The sequence below is a fragment of the Papio anubis genome, chromosome 3 (assembly GCF_008728515.1).
Source record: "Papio anubis isolate 15944 chromosome 3, Panubis1.0, whole genome shotgun sequence".
Lineage (NCBI taxonomy): Eukaryota > Metazoa > Chordata > Mammalia > Primates > Cercopithecidae > Papio > Papio anubis.
Genome location: NC_044978.1, coordinates 139,196,390 through 139,215,679, shown reverse-complemented (window position 1 = coordinate 139,215,679; position 19,290 = coordinate 139,196,390). Strand labels below are relative to the sequence as shown.

At 37.8% G+C, this 19,290-nt stretch overlaps 1 protein-coding gene across 2 annotated transcripts in view; it reads left to right on the top strand.

Moving 5' to 3' along the window:
* UNC5C (unc-5 netrin receptor C) overlaps nt 1-19,290 on the top strand; it is a 381,402-nt gene that overhangs the window by 290,061 nt on the left and 72,051 nt on the right. For both annotated transcript variants that reach the window (XM_003898984.5, XM_009207211.4), the window contains exons 5-7: nt 8,208-8,388; nt 13,410-13,577; nt 15,951-16,115. In XM_003898984.5, the coding sequence (XP_003899033.2) occupies nt 8,208-8,388; nt 13,410-13,577; nt 15,951-16,115 (514 nt within the window). The remainder of the gene's footprint in view (nt 1-8,207; nt 8,389-13,409; nt 13,578-15,950; nt 16,116-19,290) is intronic.

Sequence of the window (19,290 nt, the reverse complement as noted above, 5' to 3'; positions counted from 1 at the left end):
CGCCCATGGGCGACATACACAGCCCCAAAATCGCAGAGTTCAGTTCTGAACTCAAGCAGTTGAAAGCAGCCCTCTTAACTGATACTTCAGGAACTGCTCCTTAGAGTAAGATGTTCGATTGCACACAGTGGGACTAAGAACACCAAACAACAGCAGAATATGCAAGCCAGTCATTCTAATGTTGCCTTGTAACTATTTTTAGTACCTGTTAGTAAAATCCCATGCCTTTATAAACACTTGAGTAAATTGGTTCAAATATGCCCCAAATCATTGAAAGGACGCAGTTACTGAACCACAAGGACAGAAGTTGTTTGAACATTATTTTGCATCTCTGCAACCATGACAACAAGTCCTAGTTTATGGTTGAAGTCTTTTATTGTTTTCTGAACTTCAACCTATTTTTCTTTCTCTTTGAAAATTTTGTACATAACTCAAAATAACTTCTAACTCAGAAAGACTTCTTTCTTGTATAAATCAGTTTATTTAATGGGAGGAGTAGAGAAAATAGAAGCCACAGGTTGAAATCAACAAAAAGCATTGAAATGACCAAAATATGAACAGAATTCTATGACCAGACCAGAGTACTGACTCCTGGTTAACCAAGATTAGCTTACAAATAAATAGCTTTGCAACAATATAATTAACTACATACTATTGAATGCAATAAATTTCTAACACAACAAAAGATTCTGTATTGTTTCTTGGCATTTTATATACAGTGTATATAAGGAGACTCACCGTGGAATTGTTTCACATGGAAGAATGTTAGTTTTGCAGTGTGTGTTCTGGAAATATTGCATGAGAAGGTTATATATTTTAAATTGTATGTTATGGCTCTTATATTGATTTCTCTTGCTGATTCAGACAATCCTTTACATGATAAACAGAATTATTCTCACACATTGTTTTCCTTGCCATTCGTCTTCTAAGTTTTATTAATGCTTTATCATTTTTATCTGAGCCACAATGGTAATAAATGTTGTTGCAGTCATGCTGGCCCTGCAAATACCCTTTCTATCAATATCCATGTTCAGTTCTTAATGCTAAGGTAAAGCTGATCCAGGAGAAGCAGAGATCCTCAGCGTTATTTTTTAAAATTATTTCAAAACTTTAAGAGAAAAACTCACTCTGTTCATGGAAATAATGGGAATTTTTAGCAACTTAACTGTTGTCAGAATCATGCTGTGCTAGCTGGATTCCTTATGAGATCAGCCAAATCGGAATCATTATACTTTCTACCCTCAATTATTTTCTGCCTCCTGTATCCCTGCTCCATACATGGGTCCTCAAGCCTGAAACTGAAGATGAGTCCTGCTTGCACGCCCCTTTCCACATACCATCAACTCGTATGTCCTGTCCTCTGTCCCTTCCAATTATTGTCTGAATCCATTTTTTTCCTGCCTGTCTCCTATCCCCATGCCACTTTTTTCTTTTCCTTTTTTTTTGGAGGGAGTGGGGAGACAGGGTCTTGCTGTGTCACCGAGGCTGGAGTGCAGTAGTGCACTCATAGCTCTCTATATCCTTGACCTCCCAGGCTAAAGCCATCCTCCTGCCTTAGCCTCCCGAGTAGCTGGAAATACAAGCACATACCACCATGCCCTACTAATTTTTGCATTTTTCTTATAGAGGTGTGGTCTCACTATGTTGTCCAGGCTGGTTGTAAGAACTTTAGTGCTGACACTGAGTAGGAGAAGGAGCCATTAGGAGGGTTTGAGATGAGGTATAGTGTGACGGTTGATACTGAGTGTCAACTTGATTGGATTGAAGAATGGGAAGTATTGATCCTGGGTATGTCTGTGAGGGTGTTGCCAAAGGAGACTAACATTTGAGTCAGTGGACTGAGAAAGGCGGACCCACCCTTAATCTGGGTGGGCACCATCTAATCAGCTGCCAGTGCAGCCAGGATAAAACAGGCAGAGAAACATAAGAAGTCTGGACTGGCCTAGCCTCCCAGTCTACATCTTTCTTCTGTGCTGGACCCTTTCCGCCCCTGAACATTGGACTCCAAACTCTTTAGTTTTGGGACTTGGACTGGCTGTCCTTGCTCCTTAGCTTGCAGATGGCCTACTGTGGGACTTTGCAATCATGTGAGTTAATACTTAATAAATTCATATATATATGTACACACACACACATGCACACATATGTATATGTATATATGTGTGTGTGTATATATATATACACACACATAACCATATATATATATATGGTTCTGTCCCTCTAGAGAACCCTGACTCATACATATAGTATGCTCTGACTTTTGATGGATCACTCTAACAACAGTGTTGAAAATAGACAGTTGAGTGTTCAGGGGAAAAGCAGAAGATAAGACAGATAATGATTGCAGTAATTCAGGAAGGAAATGATAGTGACTTGGACCAGGAAGAGGTGGCAGGGAGGGAATGAGAAGTGGTCTGATTCCTAATGTGTGCTTCTGTAACATTGAATGGGCTAAGAAAGAGGGAAAAAGCAGTCAACACTAAGTCAGTTTTTGTCTAAGTAGCTGGAAGGCTGCATTTGGCATTAAGCGAGGTGCATAAGACTGTGAGAGGAGCAGGTTTGGAAAGGCGGTTCAGGAGGTCATTATCAGACAACCAAGCGGAGCTGCATGAAGACAGTTGGATATACGAGTCTGGAGTTCAGGGGTGGGGTCTGGGCTGGAGATAAATTTAAGAGTCATCTGTGTGAGACTGGATGAGTTCACAAGGAAGTGAATATGGATAGAAAATAGAAAGCAGCAGAATTCCAAGGACTGAGCCACAGGGACACAAATATTAGCCTAAGGAAGCTGTGAGGCATGAAGCAATGTAGGACAAAACCCAGGAAAGTGTCCTGTCAAGAGAAAGAAAGTCAGGAGGAGGAAGCGAGTAACCAGATCACATGCTGCTGTGAGTCAAGTAAGATGAGCACTAAGTCCTCAGCAGCACATTTAGCAAAGAGAAAAGAGCAGCTATGATGAAGCAGTGGAAGTGAACACAGATTAGAACAGGTTCAGTGGGGAATTGAAGACAGCGAATGTAAACAACTATGAGGCAGGGCAAGCAGAGAAATATAGGTGGTGGGCGGGGGGTGAGTAGAGGCAGAAACAGGTGAGAAGGGTTTTTGTTCTAAGTTTTAAAAACTAACAGCACATCTGTGGGCTGGTGGAAATGATTCAGTATCAAGGGAAATTGAATAATTTAGGAGAGAAAGAAGAGAATTGCTGGGACTTGCCCTTGAATAGAAGAGCAAGGCTAAGATACGGAGTACAAATCCGAGGTGACAGATAGGAACACAGAGAGCTCCCCCAGTGATAGGAAAGAGGGTGCAGATGGGGGTGGGGACACGGATAGTGGGAGTGTTTGAAGATCTCTTGTGATTGTCAGTTTTCTCAGTGACATGGAAATCTTGGTCATCAGCTGAAAGTGAGGCTAGAACGGGAGGTAGTGGAGAGGAGTGTGAAATAGTTATCTAGGAGAAGGGGAGAGTGAATAATGAAAATACAGCAGCCTTCTTGGCAGAAATAAAGGCCCACTTGTGATCTGTTATGAATTTTAAGACAAGCTCACTCTCCATGGCTGTTTACACCCATGTTCCACCTCAAGAACACAGAGGGGGAGGCCGGGCACGGTGGCTTACACCTGTAATCCCAGCACTTTGGGAGGCCGAGGCGGGCAGATCACTTGAGATCAGGAGTTCAAAACCAGCCTGGTCAACATGGTGAAACCCCATCTCTACTAAAAATACAAAAATTAGCTGGGCGTGGTGGTGGACACCTGTAATCCCAGCTACTGGGGAGGCTAAGGCATGGGAATTGCTTGAACCTGGGAAGTAGAGGCTGCAGTGAGCTGAGATCACACCACTGCACACAGTGAGACTTTGCATAAAAAAAAAAAAAAGAAAAGAAAAGAAACCACAGTGGGGTTGTAGGCAAATAGTGGCCAAGTGAGTATCTTGAAGTGACAAAGGGATGAGAGCATTGATGGCATACTGCACGAATCATATATACAGTTAGACATTGGAATTTACACTTGAAAGTCTGAGAAACAAATTGGCAAATTCAATAGATTGTAGGTGCTGGTGAAGGATTATTGAATTCAATATCTTAGAGTGAATAGGAAAGACAGAAAAGGGTAAAGGAAAGGATAATTGGAACTAAGTTTATGGAGGAGTTGTAACTGATGATAAGGACAAGAGCTAAATCATGCTTCTCAAACTTTAGTGTGTATATAAACCCCCTGAAGTTCTTATTAGGATACATATTTTGATTCGGTAATAGGTGGGCAGAGCCTTAGATTCTATATGTCTATCAAGCTCCCAGTGATACTCATGCTATTGATTCAGGGATTGCATTTTTAAGGGCAATGATCTAGACTGGTATTTCTCAACCTTAACAGTAAATTACAACCCTCGGGGAACTTAAAACACACTGATGCTAGACCGGTGAATTGGAGTTTTTGTGGGTTGGATTTAGCTTCTCTGGGTTGAATTTAGAATTCATATATTATAAATGTTTTCCACATTATTCTACTGTAAAGTGGGGTTAGAAACCTTTGGCCTAGAATGTGTGACCTTAGAGGATAAGATCATTGCAGGATGGAAGGTCATGGAACTGAAGGGCCAAGATGTTGGAAGTGTCATCTTTGTGGTTATTAAACTCTTCAGAAATTATGCTTTAAATAAAGTGACTATAAGCCCAGAGGTCTGTAAATAACTGCAAAAAAAAAAAAAAAAAAAAAAAAAAGACTCAAAATTGGGTGATATAATCTGATGGCATGAGATTCAAGGCGAAGATGTTTAGAGAGAACAGTCTGAAAGACACAATCCTGAGCAAGGACAGCACTTACCCATCCCCAGACCCAGTGGCATGTTGGATTTGGGAAATCGAACATCCACCCCTTCAGAGGACTCCGGAAGAAACATTGGCATCAGAAAGGCCTAGACTTTAGTATGAGAAAAATGTAAAGGAAACAATCTAAAAAGAGACTGAAATGTTAGAAGATTTTCATGCTGTCTTCCAGGCAGTATGGAAGAGTGTCAGGACTTCTGGGGTTGGTTATGTGTAGCCCCTGGTATTCCAGCACAGGAGGTGAGGGGTGGCCTGCAGTCCTCACTGAGCCTGTCGAGGAGAGGAGACGATTGTCTCAGAGCAGAGTGCTGTGATATGGCTGGCAGCCCTGGGGTGTTGGGAACTGTGGGGTATTGTCAGAAGCTGGAGGAGTCCTGGGCCCGCCTCTTCATTCCCGCAGCTATTTTCTAGCTGTAGAACCCTTTGTTTCTTGAAACAAAGGTGTGAAAGCAAATCCAGTGTGGAAAACAGATAAAAGCAGAGTTTCTGTGATTCAAATGGGAGTTAGGGGAGGAGAGCAGTGCCCCCCACAGGGGCCATCAAACACGGCTGGGGCTTCTCAGCGGTCCTGAGGTTCAGGTCAGAGCCACTGCTCCAGGATAGGCAAGAAACACCCAAGGCAAATGCGTAATTATGTATAATCGAGTAAAGATCATATACCCGACAATCATGTCTCTTCAAATCTTTTGTCAACCATGCAGACTGAACACTTTCTTCCATGTAATAAACTCTTCATACAAACAAGTGATTTCTAATATCCCTTGGGACTTCTTTATGTCATTTATGATTAGGATAACATCATTTACATAGGAAGACCCATAGTTTTGAATAGCTATGGGTTCTCCAGAGGCAAACCATGAACCAAAGTTATGAATGTGAGTAGTCTTTTAAGAAAGCGCTTCCAGGAGAACCCTGTAAGTGGGCGAGCAAGCAGGGGAGAAAAGAAGCCTAGTACAGGTTGAGTGTTCCTTATACAGAATGTGTGAGACCAGAATTGTTTTGGACTTCAGGTTTTGGAGTATTGGCATATATATAATGAGGTATGTTGGGAATGGGACCCAAGTTCAAACATGAAATTCATTTGTTTCATATGCATGTTATGCACACAGCCTGAATGTAATTTTATATAACATTTTAAATAATTTTGTGCCTGAAACAAAGTTTGTGCACACTGAACCATCAGAAAGCAAAGGGATCACTATGACAATCTGTGGTTGTTTGGTGTCACCATCATTCCCTTGGGGATGCTGAATAAACTGTGTGTTACGCACCTGCATTTTGACTACAACCAGTCATGAGGTCGTGTGTGGGATTTTTCTACTTGTGGTGCCATGTTGGTGCTCAGAAAGTTTCAGATTTTGGAGTATTTCAATTCCAGATTTTTGGATTAGGTATGCTCCATTTATAATAGTGTCAGTTCAGGTCCAGTCGCAAGGATAGAGCTTCAGCCTCATCCCTCCAAGGGACTTCTGGAAAGTTACAGCTCAGATTCTGACCCAATGGGACAGAAGCCATATTTCTGCACCCATTAGTCAATGGCTAATGGGGAAGTTATAAAAAATCCTAGGCACATTCAGGCAAAATCAATCCATGAGCCTGAGGGCTGCTCTTCAGAGAAGAGGGCCAGGTATGAGTACTTGAAAGAGAAGCATACTGAGCACAAAAATTGTAGAAGGGATACAAGAACAACTGGGAGTAAGGGAGTCTGTCCATGCTTTGTGTGATAGGAGGCTTTCTTTAGAAGGACATAGATAACAACCGAGGTAAAGATTCCACTCAAAAACTATTAATTTCAACTTTTAATTATCATCAAAGAGATTTTTAACAGTATAAATTGTGCCACCTTCTCCCATGCACTTCCAGGAGGATCATATTTCCACACATAGGGTGAAACGTTGAGAAAATCCAGGTCAAGTTAATATGAGTACATATCTCAGAGATACCCAGGCATAGCCCTGACTGAATGTGCAGTCTGTATTTGAAAACAAAATACATATTTAAAACACCCACTGTTTTAAATAGATTCTATTCTTTTTCTCACTACCTTGAGTGCAAATATCAAGAATGTTTAGCTTTTTCAGCATTTACATCATTACAAATAGTTTATCTACTCTACAACCTCATACTTTTCTATATTTCAAGATTGTTGTTGATTTTTATTTTTCTCTATAAATGTTGGCTTCTCTTCTAAGGATTAGAGGAGCATTATTTGAGAGTCCCTGTCTTAAATGTAATTTAGAGTTGTGCAATGTCAAACCCACTGACAGATTTAGAGATTAATTTCTAGACCTCTTGTGGTGTTAGAGAAGCTCCTTAAGGTTTTGAAAATGGCAACAATATTGACTCCCTACCACTAAAGGTTACCTGTATCCACATTCACCCTAATGCAAAAGCAGAGTTTGAGTGTGGTAAATATCAACATTGTTTGTTGTTTTGCTTTATGGAAAAACCTGTGCATAGAAAAGGCAATTGCCAGAATAAGAAATAGTTTACCTCCAGAAGAACAGTTTATACAGGTATGTTTCCTCTCTTTATTCAGCAAATATAACATCACTATTACTAGATTAATATTATTCGCATAGAAAAAAATAGTTCAGTAGCTTTAAATGGTCATGTCTTAAGGTCAGGTTTCCCAAAAGCACCCCCTGAGCCAAAGATTTGAATGTTAGCATTATACAAAAGGAGGGATTTGAGTATGATTTGTAAGCTATTCGGATTGTATTAAGAATTGGTAGAAAAACTTAAAAAACTTGGCTTAGATACATCTCCAAACATGTCTTTTGCTACATTTTGAAGTCAGTGTATTTTCAGGGATATTTAATCCATATGTTTCAGTGAGGCTACACGTAAATCATCCAAATGTTATTTTATTACAGTTATGTGATGTCTAAAATGCCTTTTGTGCTTTTAAAAATAGTCTTTCTATTCTTTTCTGAAAAGCAGCAGGTAAGTTGCCAAGAGTAAACAAATCAAATAGCAAAAGGTTTGAGTTCAGTTTGAAACGCTTATCCTATTATTTTTGATTGGGTTCTGAACTTGGCAGCACACATTCCCCATTTCCCCATTTGTGCCTGCAGGGCAAAGTGAAAACAATTTGAACACTGTATTTCCCAATTGGTTCATTGACATTTGAGAATAATGTAGTACAGACAGAATCAGCATGTTTGGCAGGTGAGTGATACTTAACATGACCTTGGAAAGTTACTTCCCACCAGTTTGCAGAAGTTCATGGCCTGGAACAACATTGTACATATTATAAAACACAGGTATCGCTTCTTGGCCTTTTGGCTAAGATCGAGTGTACAAAATACGGGTTAGGACAGACAGCCATCAAGGAATCCATGCTGAGGATTTATCTATTTTTCTCATGTATCTTTAGGTGGAATGGTTGAAAAATGAAGACATAATTGATCCCGTTGAAGATCGGAATTTTTATATTACTATTGATCACAACCTCATCATAAAGCAGGCCCGCCTCTCTGATACTGCAAATTACACCTGTGTTGCCAAAAACATTGTTGCCAAGAGGAAAAGCACAACTGCCACTGTCATAGTCTATGGTGAGTGGCCCTTCAGGGTCTCAATCTAGTTCTTGTCTAACTAGTTTCTCATTGGCATCGGTATCTTAACTTTAAAATATCAAGCTAGAAGCCCTTTTTTTAAAATTTCATTTTATCTGAGACAGGGTCTTTCCCTGTCACCCAGGCTGGCATGCAATGGCATGACCATAGCTCATTGTAGCCTCAACCTCCTGGGCTCAAGGGATCCTCCCACCTCAGCCTCCTCTGGAGTAGCTGGTATTACAGGCATGCACCACCATGCCCGGTTCTAGAAGCCTCTTTTCAATCTCCATTGTGGCTTCTTTGCTGCTTTTCACAGGAGCGGTGAGGTTTAATTCCTTCCCCGGTACTGATATGAAAGGATAGGCTCGGACATTCTCAACCCTTTCTCAGCCAGTTTCCAGGAAAGTGAAGAAAGCCTTCCTGGGTGGCTGCTGTCCCCTCTTCTCTCCAGAACCTGTACCGCCAAGATCTACATTGAGTTCTGCAGATGAATGTGCTTCTATCAGCCTGCTGATGTTTCTGTGGACCTAACCTCAGTCTTATCGTTGCAAACCCTCAGAAAGCGGGAGCTGACCTGTTCCCAAAATACATTAGAGCAATTTTAGCTTCTTAGAACTCATTCTACTCGCTCCATCAGAGGTGTGCAGAGTGAAGATAAGGGCTGCCTTGTCTGGCCAAGTGGCCCTAATCCTAACAATGTGGTAAAATCCAACAAAGTGACTTCTTAGGAAGCTTCCTCCCATGCTCTGGTCCTTTCTAAGCCAGCTCATCTCTAAACCTATCAATCCTCTGGAAGTACTAAGCAATTTCATACCCCATTTTGATGTGGCACATATGCTTTTATCTCCCTGTGTGGTTTAGCACTCAGTTATTTTCCAGTCATTTCATGAGTAGTTTCATCTCCCCAGCTAAGGTTAAGCTCCTTGGTAGACTGAGAGACTGGTCTGTATATTTACATATTTCTTACAATGTTAGACATCTAATAGTTTCTCATATTATTGATGTTTTACTGTCTCAGAGGAAATTGAACAACGTGGGAAGTATTTTGAGGTTATGCCACCGCCAGAATGATATGCCCATGCCTCACCACCTCTTAGAACACAATGAAGATTTTCATCACTGTTTTAGTGTTAAACTCCATGGGCCTTGGTGTCTTACTGACTGAAGGAGGGACAGCCACTGGCAAGTATGTGGCTCATGGTACAGTCAGTCATGTGTCACTTAATGATGGGGACACATTCTGAGAATTGCATCGTTAGGTGATTTCATCGTTGTGAGAACATCATAGTGTATTCACACAAACCTAGACGGTGTAGCCTACTGCACACCTAGGATAGAGGGTTTAGCCTATTACTCCTAGGCTACAAACCTGCATACTGTGTTACTGTACAGAATACTGTAGGGAATTGTAACAAAATGGTATTTGTATATCTAAACATAGAAAAGGTACTGTAAAAATAAGATATCAAAGATTAAAAAAAAAAAAGGTACATCTGTATAGGGCACTTACTATGAATGAAGCTTGCAGCCCCGGAAGTTGCTCTGGGTGAGTCAATGAATGAATAGTGAGTGAATAGCAAGGCCGAGGACATTACTGTACACTGCTGTAGACTTTGTGAACACTACACTTAGGCTATAGCACATTTGTAGAAAAAGTAAAGTAATACCCCACAATGTTACAACAGCTATGAGGTTATTAGGTGATAGGAATTTCTCAGCTCTGTTATAACCTTATGGAACAAACCATTATTGTATATGAAGTCTGTCCTTGACCGAAATGTTACAGGGTACGTGATAGGACTGAAGGAATTAAGAATTTGTCACCCCAGAATATGCCACTTGGCATATTGACTGTTTTCTGCATTAAAGATCCTTGAGAAACAGCAGACTCAAGATCACTCTGATAAACCTTCTAACTCTTAAAAGCAGGAGAGGAGATTTTCAACTGAAAGATGGCTTCCCTATACTAGAAGGAAAGTAACATTCTTATCCTCAAGGACAGGAAGTTGAGACCAGGGGGAAGTTAAGATCCAGATAATTCTGTATTGATCTTATTAAAATAACTCTTAATCTTCTTTTAGCATTACCACATAATTTACTTTTTCACAACTTACTACTCTTTGTCCGATTCAATATATAAGCATTCAACTCTAACTGCATCTTTGGGTCTTCATTTTCTTAGGCCATGTTAAAGTTATATAAAATAAATTTACACGTTTTTCTCCCATGATTTGTGTTACACCAATTTAATTCTTAGGCCCCGTCAAAAAATCCTAAAAGAGTTGAAGTAAAATATTGCCTACCCCACAGTACCATTCAGATGGATGTGTGTTTATGAGAAGAGAAACCACTATGCTGTTTCAAAGGATGAATGTAGTACTGCTATAAAAATGTCATTTTAATTACAGGAAAGATGCATAAAATTTTTTTGATCCTCTGATTACTCTGAGGTTTAATTTCCTAGTCCAGATAATGGCTGTGTTGAATTGTATGCAATTGCCTTTCTTAAATCACAATAAAATGTTTTCTTCTTCTTATCTCTTTTTAAACTGCCTGAAAGACTTGATTAACAACATTTGAAATGCAAAAAAGAAATGGGGCACAATCACAGCATGTGCCAGTCATAAATAACTAATGAAGGCAGACTATATATAGTTGTATTATATAGATGTTTAATGTACATGCAAATCTGCAAATCTCTTCCTATGTATGTTATGCTTTCAATATCCATAAATACAATGAATATGTTGTCCTTAGGAAGGATCAAACACAAGTAACTTAGTATTTAGGATTAAGGAAACGGATTTGGACTAGGGTCAGGAATATCGGGTCATAGGAGTATTTCTGTCACTAACTTATCTTCAGAGGGTCTTTTAACCAGGATTCTCTGAGCCCTTGCCTCCTTCTCTGTAAATGAAGGGATCTTCAAAGACTTTTTCATCTCTGAAAGTTTCTGATTATTCATTTCTCATTAAAATCTCCAACAGAACAGTACATGTATCCTAAACCCCAAATATCAGCTTGCCAGTATGCTAGTAAGCAGTTTATACAGACAATTCCATGGCAGGGAATTTTGTAAACTTGAGCAGGTTAAGTTGCTTTTTGGAACACTAACTGAAACCCTACCTATCCACCATCTGCTTGTCCTTTACATAACCTCCTAAAATAACTTGTCCAAGCCTCATAGGTTGAACTCACCAGAACTCCACAGAAAACATATATATCTAACCAGTATTTCATATTTAATGACTGTTTTATATATTTTTTGTTAATGCAATTTTTAGATTGCAAATATGCATCCATTAGAGAAAATTTGGAAAACAGAAAAGGTCAAAGAAGAAAATGCCTATACCTATAATTCTGTCACCCAGAGATAGCATTTAAACAAAAATTATATGTATACTACTTGAATTGTCTTTCTTTTTTTTGAGACACAGTTTCACTCTGTCGCCCAGGCTGGGGTGCAGTGGTGCAATTTTGGCTCCTGCAACCTCTGTCTCCTGAGTTCAAATGATCCTCCCTCCTCAGCCTCCCAAGTACCTGGGACTACAGGCATGTGCCACTGCACCTGGCTAATTTTTGCATTTTTTGTAGAGCTGAAGTCTACTGTATTTCCCCAAGCTAGTCTCAAACTCCTAGACTCAAGCGATCTGCCCGTCTTGGTGTCCCAAAGTACTGGGATTGTAGGCATGAGCCACTGCACCTGGCATATGCTACTAGTACTTTATATGTATACATAAGGTTTAAAAATAAGCATTATACATTGTTATATATCTTTTATAATTTAAAATGTATAAATATAATAAGTGTTGTATACATATTATATAAAAATTATATACATATACATGATTATGCATAATGTATCCATAAACATTACTTTTATTTAAAACATACTGAAACATTCATGTATTATTTATTTATTTGGAGACAGGGTCTCACTCTGTTGTCCAGGCTGGAGTGTAGTGATGTGATCATAGCACACATGAACATTACAGTTGTTTCCAATTATTCCTCTTTATATGAAATAAAGTTGCTATAAAAAATATGTTTCTGTCTGTAAATATAGCATTCATCATTATTCCCTGTTGGATAGGTTTCTAGAAAACAAAACGTTGGGCAAATGCTGTGCACATATAAGCTTTGTGTTACTTGAATGGCTAATACACTTCTTTAGTATCAGGAAGCAGATGCATATACTAGTTGTGTTATATTTTAACTACAAGGAAATAATTTTTGTTAGAAATTGTTTAATTACAATATTGTATAGACTCACATTATTGAAGTATTAAAAATATATATCAAAGTATTTTCTAAAGAGAGATCTGCAGAATTGAAGAGTGTGCTGTGTTAGGGTGTAGGTTTTGCAATCACATATGCTGACAGCTCCATCAGACGTCATAATTGGCCTTTATACACAAAATAAGTGCTAATTTCAATATTAACTAATCGCCAAGTAACTCCAATAGCCAGTCAATTTGTTTATAACCCCAGTACTATAAGATTTTATTTTTTAGCCGGGCTCACTGGTTTGTACAAGTGAATAAAAATCCTTAAAAAATTGTAAAGTTTACACATGCTTAAAAAATCAATCATCTTTTTTTTAAGGCTAAATTATTTTATTCTGTTCCCATGCTATAGATTCACTTGCAGGCTTGTCACAGAGATGTAAACATTTATTATTTGAGATGAGCTGTCAAAAGTAATTTTGGAGCTTGACTAGGTAAGGCGATATGTATATTTTTTAAGAACACTGACCAAGTAAAAGAGAACCCATACAGTCCTATTTATTTTTCTGAGTAGGTGAGTAAATCTTTGCAAACATTTTTTTTCTCTGTCTATACACTAAAACTTTGGATAAAATGAGGTCCATGGTCTCTTCTGGCTTTGAAATTTTGGATTTTTATAAATGGTCACTTGGAAAATAACTTTTGTTTACATATTGTGTCTGTTTTGTGTGTCTATGTGTGTTGTGCATGCACACATGTTTAATCCACTTTTTACTGTTTGCCTCCTTTCAGTCAATGGCGGCTGGTCCACCTGGACAGAGTGGTCTGTGTGTAATAGCCGCTGTGGACGAGGGTATCAGAAACGTACAAGGACTTGTACCAACCCGGCACCACTCAATGGGGGTGCCTTCTGTGAAGGGCAGAGTGTGCAGAAAATAGCCTGTACTACGTTGTGCCCAGGTAAATAAACCAGTCCTCTCAATCCAAATATCTCCCATTATTCAAGAAATATGCTTTTAGAGAATAGATATAGAAACTTTATTCTTGATCTGAATGTGTGATAAACATTATTTAAATCCATCCTACTCACTGTTTGCATTACTGGGATATCAAGTGTTTTCCTCCAAAAGAATACTTAACTCTGTTACCAAAACATGCCAAATTGTATAAAACAGGAGATTAAACACTACTGGATGTAATCCCTTTATATTATTCAACACAACTGCTGGGACCAAGATTGCAGATTTTATAATTCAAGAGATTTGAATGGCACTGAAAGCCACACATTTTAGGAATAACAATCTTTGATCTTCAGAAAACCACAGAAATTAATTGAACTGAAATTTAGAAAATGTTTTAGATGGAAATATTTTACATTTGGTGTCATTTTCTGGTCAAGGGCAAATATAACATTTGAAATGAATTATAAGGAAGGCAAAGTTTTTTGGCACATGGAATAATGGATTCTGAAACTACAACGCAGTCAGTTCTTTGTTATCTGTAAATGTTGGTCATCTATTTTTTTGAGTGGTACCTACAGCAAGATTGCATCTCTCCACCTCTTAGCATCTTTCTGTACTATCTCATCTTGCTACCAGCTCTTATCCCTAGGTAAATCGAAGATAATATTTGCCAAAAGTAAAAACAAAACCCTTTAAAATGCCTCGTTATATAATATATTCTAAAGCTAGGCTAAAATTATTTTGAAATAATCCATAAATTTACTGCACTCATTAGAGTAGCTATTGTGTTTTCAGTTTTATTGTTCAGATACACAGCCTCCTTCTCCCTTTTGCCTAATTTTGTCGTGTTTATCCTTTAATCTTTATCTTTTAACCTTTCTCAGAGATGGGGCGGAGAAATGAACTGGAGAGATATACATAATCTACACTTTACATTCCCAAATGTTGATTTCCAAATATCAAAACTGTCTTCCACAGTGAACCCTTTGAGAGCTTTTATTTATGAAATAAATTTTGATGCTTAGCTAGGCTTAAAATTTCAGATTTTATTTTATAGGTGCTGACTCCCACAATTAAAAAAGCATTGATCAATTTGAGTTGAAATAGAAATGCATGTGTCAGTGTTTTGGTAAACTGGATTGGTGCAGGTCAAAGCAAATGTTTTTACTCTAAGTAGTTGGGACTTGCGTATATAGCCAGTTCTGTATGACTGAAATATTAACGCTGTTCTCATTTTTCATGTGGGTATCTTTATAACCATATCCACATTATACATGATATATTTATATAGTAATTTGAATAGGAAATCATGTAGATTTCTCAAACTACATAGACTATTAAAATTGATATAATTATTATCAATATATAGATATAAAAGGTTAAGATGTTCAGTAAATAATGTTTAGCATTGTTTTACATTGAATCCTTGATCATCATAATTATGTATTTCAGGGAAAATTAATATTTTAAAACTCTTATTTCAACATTTTTATCCTATTTTTGTGAGAAACTTAAGCTGCATTTTAAAGTATGACTGAAATTTATCTTTTTTCAAACTGAGATTTAAGTTGTGTACTTTTAAAATAGAGATATCTGAGTTATCTTTGAAGTTGCTGACAAGCCAGCCACCAAAATTAGGAAGAAAGTCAGTCAGTTCTAAATAACTGAATCACAACAAATATTAGGGCCTTACCTAAATTTTTTAAATAAAAATAGAAACAGAAACATCATCAAATAGTGGAATTATCAAACAATAAATGAAAAATAAGTCTTTTCATGAAAATATTACAGAAGGTTTCAGCAGAATCAAGCAGACCAAATGAAAAAAGTAAAATAAAAAGACAATATAAAATTTAGATGAGAGAGAAGAGATAAATAGATGTATACCAACTGGATGAATGAATGGAAGGTTGGATAGATTTCTTCTCCACTGTACCAACCTCTTCTCTGAATTCCCACACGAGCTTACTTTCACTGTCCACATGGCCCTAGGAATGAAGGAATCTTGGATCCAAAGACAGACCTAATTTTCAATACAAAACCCAGAAGCTCCCCGATTAATAGGAAAAGGGAAACCATCATGGCCTACTTTTACATAGCTCCTGGTGACAACTTTGGATTTTGTGTGTCTCAGTCAGCCTCCCTTGACTTGGTCAGTGAGAAAACACTCACACACTCTATAGGAAAAGCTCACTGAACCCAAATGATGTAGAACATGCAATGCCCAGCAATTGAAATGAATACAGTGCTTCTCAGTAGGGCATGCTTTTTCTTGTTTTGTTTTGTTTTGTTGTATTATACTTGAGCTCTGCTCCATGCCTTAAGCAGCTGCCTCTCCCTCTGACTTGCTGCTGCATTTTTTCCATGGCAGTGGACGGCAGGTGGACGTCATGGAGCAAGTGGTCTACTTGTGGAACTGAGTGCACCCACTGGCGCAGGAGGGAGTGCACGGCGCCAGCCCCCAAGAATGGAGGCAAGGACTGCGACGGCCTCGTCTTGCAATCCAAGAACTGCACTGATGGGCTTTGCATGCAGAGTAAGTCAATTTAAGCAAACTGCAGACATTGAGGGGGCTGGAGATTGAACCATTTGGATTTTTTTAAGGAAACATTAGAAATAAAGAATTCTTTGAACAACAATAAAATGCAATAATATAGCAATATTCTAGCTCGCTCTCAAAATTGGAAAAAGCTAATTTTCCAGGAACCAGAATAAATAGTAACTATGTCCAGCTAACAAATGGCATGCAGTATTGCTTTTTCATGAGCAAGGGGTGATTCAATCACTTATATGGAAGGGAACCGTTACTTGGTTTTATCAGAAAGCACAAAAGGGCACTCTAAACTCCTCACAGAGTCAAAACAAGACTTCTAAAATGTAAGCTGTTTATTCTTAATTCATGGCAGGTACCTAACCAAAATATCCATGGAGTGTAAAATATACGTAAAGATGAAAAATATTTCTGTAGGTAGATTTACCGACTTAGAACAAATGTTTAGTGAGAACATCTCCACAACCTCTTGAAAATTCTGGGTTTGTATTAGAAATTATAATGTGGATATTATTTAGTTTATTTAAAGGAAATAAATATTAATAAAGCATACATTTTTTAAATGAGTGCCAAAGATTGGCTCAGGAATGTAATGTGTGCTATAAGCTACATACATATTCTCCATTTTTTTCATGTCTTTGTTCCTTAGATTTTCTTAATTAAATGGTAGTTTGATTTCATACTTGCAAACTCTCACCCCTTTATTGAGGAGTCCTCAGATGTACACAGTTTACTATCTCTTTTCATGATCATAAATTGACGTATTAAGAATTATTCTGAAATCATACCTATTCAGATTAATGGATCAAATGATGTGCTGTCTTTGGATGTGAACTAACGGTGGTCTAGTGTTGACATTTCTCATAATACATTACACATTGCTAGCAGAATGCAAGCAGCTGAAGGTATTTGTGCAAAGGTATTTGTATTTGTCATTTAAGAATAAAATATTTTGTTTTTACCACACTTAGGAAATTCTGTTTACTTTTCAGTCTATACACACAGGAACCTTTAGAAAGATATCTTACTTAAAATACAAATAAATAATTATGTTGTTCACACAGAATAAAAATCCAGTAGGCCTCTTATTTTTATGTTCAGGGTACATTTGCATTCCTCGAGAACGGGCTGCTGCTGAGTGTGTAAAGCACAGCTTCTGGTAATGATGTGGGGCCTGCCACTGTGAACTTCACAAGTTTGTACCAGAAATGCATTAATGAAAATTGGTTTTGCTAACCATTTATCCAGAGGTACAGAGTTTGTTTGGGTTGAGGATTAAAATAACAACATACCACATACAAGTTAGTCTTTTTAACATTTTCATCACTTAGTGTTTTTCCTTTACTGTAGAACCAACTGATTCATATGATTGCAAAGTAGAAATAGTTGGACTTTTTCTCTCTTTCTGTCTTTCACATTCTTTCTCTCTCAATATACTATTTCAATATTGGGTGATTTAATACCTACTACTTCTATTGTGCATATTTACAAATCCTCAGAACAACCTCTTTAACAAGGAATACAATGCCACAAGACAGAACCTTTTATTAGTCATAGAAAATGTCACATTTTAAATTATGACAAATACAAACATGATATATTCAAACTAAGACTTTCATGACATAGCAACCCCTTAGCTTCTAGATCATTTCTTAAGCATTCATAGAATTTTTTCCTTATGATTGGATATTTGCCAGTAATGATGGCCTGAAGTGTGTGTGTATAGACAAGGAAGAGGAATGAGGCTACGGGAGGGGTATTTTTAGTTGTTTGTTTGTTTCTGTTTATTTTTTTATCACGTCTCCTGTTCGATGGAAACATTTTGCTGTTTGGGTTAAAATCATTCCATTTAAAGCTATTTGTTTCTGCAGCTCTGATTTGCTATAGTGACAATCCCTACTAGGTTAATAAACTCTTTCATCTGCCCTCCTGTATCCACTCCAGTCAAACAAAGAATTGTAGTCTACATCACTATTGATTTCCTCAGTGATAAAACCACAGATATTCTGCACTGTGCAACTGTAGTATTTTACAGTGAAAGCTATAGTTTCTGCTTACCAGTTAGCCTGGTGTTTCTGGAACAGTATACTGCCAAAGTCTTGCAAAGAAATAATATTGTTTGGCCATTATTTTGGAAAACAAAGGCTTCTAACAGTGATACTGCAAAGTTTGCAAAAGGGACAAGGTCAGTATTAAGGAAAAGATTGGGGGTAGAAAAGATAGCCAGAAAGTGGCAATCAGCAATTAGGAGTTATCATTTAATATTTATTTCCTTTGGGAGAATTAGTGTCTGGAATGCATTAATAAATAGTCTTTCAATGATATCACAATGTTATCTCAAAATAAAGCTAGTCTACTTTCAGTGAACCAGGTAAGAACTACATCCTCTGAATCTATTCAAAATTGTATACAAATAATTCTGACATAAATGTAGGTGTACTGCTAGATAGGAGAAATTCAGAGTTCATAATGGATGTGAGTAGGATTCAGAGTTACCTAGATAATGTAGTATAGTATTTCTTCAAAAGCTAACTTGGTACTTAAGAGGAACACAATGTGAAATATACAGAAAATATTACTGTTGATGTTTATTTGTTAATTTGTTCAAAACAAATTCAGATACATTTCTTTGTTAAGCACTTAATACAAATACCTTTAAAAGTATATTAAAATGTTGGATAAAATATTGCAAACTTAGTATGAGACATACATGTGCATGCAGAAAGAGAGAGAGAGAGAAGAAAAGAGGTCCAAAAGAAAGAAGATAGAGAAATCCTCAAATGCCAGAAATGAAGCTGCAACTCCAAGCTTGAGAGGTAACTTTGTGAATTGACACCAAAATAACCAGGAAGGGGGAACTGGATATGGACATGGGTCCCAGGGACTGGAAATTAGGGTTTCAGTTTTGGCACAGAGGCAGAAGCCCTGGCTTTGTAAGACCTAGACTTGGAAGTAAGAACCCTAAAGAAAGCTGAAACTCACAAATGCCTGACCTATACCATAAGAAACAACTAGAACATTTTTGCCCACCAGCCAAGGGAAGACATAGAAAAACATGGTAGGAAAAAGGAAGTGAAGACTTCATTTAAATAAAATCTATAGTAAAACCATAACTTCACCCCAGCTCTGGTATGGAATCTAAGATACGTTGCTAGAAGCA